The sequence below is a fragment of the Capsicum annuum genome, chromosome 10 (assembly GCF_002878395.1).
Source record: "Capsicum annuum cultivar UCD-10X-F1 chromosome 10, UCD10Xv1.1, whole genome shotgun sequence".
In the NCBI taxonomy this organism is placed as follows: Eukaryota; Viridiplantae; Streptophyta; class Magnoliopsida; order Solanales; family Solanaceae; genus Capsicum; species Capsicum annuum.
In genome coordinates, this window is record NC_061120.1 from 65,699,123 (window position 1) to 65,702,395 (window position 3,273).

Sequence of the window (3,273 nt, forward strand, 5' to 3'; positions counted from 1 at the left end):
GAGGATCAGGCTATTCAAAATAATTTTAAGAGGAAAGCGTCTTTTCTATTGTCATGCATATTTTTTAAAGCTTGAAGTAACGGATGTCTCTAGTTTAGATTGCAAGGTATAAGGGGTCCACAATCATGCCAAATGAGCACATTGAGGAGATGCAATAGAAAGTACAAGGAGGAACAAAAAAGAAGGATGGAGAGCAGCCACCACTACAAAAAAATGGGTCAAATTGCAAGAGTTAATTTTAAGATTGATTTTAAATCCCTGCAAATTATAATTTCGATGGTTTTCAAAATCCTCACAATACAAGCTGTCACAAATGATTTGCGAGAGTTTTTTCCCGACCTCCATAATTAATTTGTGGGGATTATTTTGCGACAGTCGGAATCTCCATTACTCTAAATTTAATTTTTTTATAATAAATTTTTATTTAAGAATTGCAGCGGTTTAAAACCTCCGCAATTTTTTTTTACTTTGAAAAAAAGATAGTTGGACCCATCAATTTTCAATAACAAATTATAAATTTTAATTTTAACTCAAATTTAATTGTTCCTTCAGGCATAACCTACAATCCAATATTTATTTAATTCATATATCATTAACACGACTAATTAAACATTGTAATTCACAAGCATCTCAAAAATACATTGAACGTTAAACTTCAAAATTAAATTTTCTACATTAGAATCTTCAAACTCCAAATTTTTAACATTAACTAATATTTTCAAATTCCAAAATCAAATTTAAACACAACCTTCAATATTCTAAGATTCGCTCCAACCACACAATTACATCATCATAATTGAATATTCAAGACAATTTACAACAAAATCAACAACTGTCATTAGGATCACTATCATCACGTGGTCTTGTTGTATCGCAAAATGGGTCCACTAGCCGCATCACTTGGCTACATAAAAATGCAAAGTATAAAAATCAGTCAAATAAACTTTCAATCCTTATTATATTTATATCTGCGTACAACTAAAAAATATCATGATAAATATAAATAGATCAATCACAAGTTAGCAATTTCAAGTAACTACACTTAATCCTTTTCAAGTCACTACACAATAATTTTCAAATAACTTATTCACTAGTAGACATTTCAAGTCACTACACTCAAACCATTTTCAAATAGTTAATTGACATTTCAATTCACTATACTTAACCATTTTGAAGTAATTACACTTAACCATTTTTAAGTCACTAGTACACATTTCAAGTCACTACACTTAACCATTTTTAAATAACTAGTAGACATTTCAAGTCATTATACTTAACCATTTTCAAATAACTAATTCACATTGTAAGTCACTATACTTAACTATTTTCAAATAATTAATTAACATTTCAAATGACTATACTTAACATTTCCAAGTAACTACTTCACATTTCAAATAGCTATACTTAATCATTTACAAGTCACTGTACTTAACCACTTTCAAATAATTAATTCACATTTCAAGTAACTACACTTAACTATTTTTCAAATCACTAGTTCACAATTTCAAGTAACTACACTTAACCATTTTCGAGTCACAAATTTGAAATTTTCAAGTCACAAGTTTGCAATTTCAAGTAACTACACTTAATCATTTTCAAGCCACTACACTTGAAAATTTTTAAATAACTTATTCACATCTCAAGTCACTACATTCAAACCATCAAACCATGTTCAAATAGCTCATTCACATTTCAAGTCACTATATATATTTAACAACATATTGACTTAGCTCAATAACTGGTCCAGCATTGCCCAAAACAAGAAATTAGCATTCCTTTCCTGCACACAAAAAACACCAAATTAAAGAATAGCTGTCTCTTAACATCTCCTGAGTCAGTTCCATCAGAAAGTTGAACAACAAGAATTAACAAAAAAACCCACCAAGATCTTCGAATTCAAGCACCATATTGCAGATCTCTTCCAACCCATTGATCAAAACTATGACCCTTTTTCTTCAATCTACTCTTTCTTTGTAAACACACTCTGCATAGCCAATACACAAACACTTCCAATCTGCAATAACCCCCCGCCCCCCCAAAAAAAAAACACTAAGTACATCACCATAGTACTACAAGCCCCAAGTAAAAAAAAAGAAAGCAAATCAATGACACACAACTTATAACAAAATGGGTATTCCAAAAGAAAGAATTACAATACAAAACTAACACTATTGCTCCTGTTGTAAAAAAAAAATCAAAGATTTGGGAAGTTTTCACGTGTAACAGCATACATGATTAATCAAACACAAATCACAAAGATTTTAACAAAGTGCTTAATCAAATTAAGCCAATCACGAAATCTGTCAAATTAGAAAGTAGAAAAAATGAATTAAGAGAGTAGACCTGGGATGGGTTCTTAATCAATTTTCCGACAACACTTGGCCGGAGCAAGCAACGGCGAGGCGGCAAAAGGGTTTTGTTGCAATTTGGTCGTATAAGAGACGAAAATGAGTGGAAGAGATGGCGGGGCGGTGGATGCATGGTTGAGCAGCTGCGATGAGAGAGGGGGTTGGTTCGGCGGTGATGGCTCAGCTGGTTCACCGATACTGATGGCGGCGATGGCACAGTTGGGGTTTGACAGGCAGCCTGCCGGTAGTCACGTCCGTCGAGGCTCATCAACGTGAGAGAGGAGCGAACCGGGGGAGATGGAGGCGGCGGTGAGCGTTGGGCTTCGCCGGCAGGTGACGAGGCAGCGGTGGAAGTTCAATTTCTAAGAAAGGAAGAGAGCGAGTACAGCGAAGGCAGAGAGGTGTGCGGCTGTCCTTTGTAAAAAATTGAGGGACTGGTTTTTTTTTAGGTTTAAAAAATGTAAGAAGAGATGATTTCATCTTGGCTGTTAGATCAAATTTAATTAATGGATGAGATTAAAATTGAGTTTAAAGGGGTCAAAAGATCAACCTTCAATTTAAGCTCAAAATTAATACTAATTTAGCTATAATTGTCATCAATTGGATATAATATTGGCTAAAAATTAAATATGCTGGAAGAGTTAAATGAGGTCGGCTGCTATTATAATAAATGCGATAATGTCGAGAGAAATAATAAGACATCAATATTAACATAAACTAAGCATGTAAAAATTAATATTACATAAAATTATTATATAAAATTGTCAATAATAATAATAACAACAACAACAATAATAATAATAAACAATGTATTTGATTGTTCGTCACCGGCAGTCAGTTTATGAGGGGAGCGAGAAAGAGAGAGAAAGATAGAGTTGTATAGAGAGTGTACTAAAGGAGCGACTGATTCTTTAGCCAAAAGTGA

The 3,273-nt window shown here is 33.1% G+C and overlaps 1 protein-coding gene across 3 annotated transcripts; it reads right to left on the reverse strand.

Moving 5' to 3' along the window:
• Positions 1-739: 739 nt before the first annotated feature.
• LOC107870446 lies at positions 740-2,861 on the reverse strand. 3 transcript variants are annotated; one of them, XR_001674153.2, is made up of 3 exons: positions 2,344-2,861; positions 1,883-2,014; positions 740-1,780 (listed from the first exon to the last, which is right to left on the reverse strand). XR_001674153.2 is itself a non-coding variant. In XM_047397946.1 (2 exons), exons 1-2 carry the CDS (start codon positions 2,614-2,616, stop codon positions 1,727-1,729), a joined length of 327 nt encoding a protein of 108 aa, XP_047253902.1. In that variant the 5' UTR covers positions 2,617-2,861; the 3' UTR covers positions 740-1,726. The 3 variants fall into 3 exon arrangements, 1 of the variants encoding a protein (XP_047253902.1); XR_007045701.1 differs by having other exon boundaries at positions 1,883-2,069; XM_047397946.1 differs by lacking the exon at positions 1,883-2,014.
• Between the last annotated feature and the right edge of the window lie 412 nt (positions 2,862-3,273).

Coding starts and splice junctions, on each gene's coding strand:
- LOC107870446 (XM_047397946.1), bottom strand. CDS start 2,616: ATGAGCCTCGACGGACGTGACTACCGGCAGGCTGCCTGTCAAACCCCA. Junction 1,781..2,343: donor TGATTAAGAACCCATCCCAG/GTCTACTCTCTT, acceptor TTTTGTGTGCAG/GAAAGGAATGCTAATTTCTT.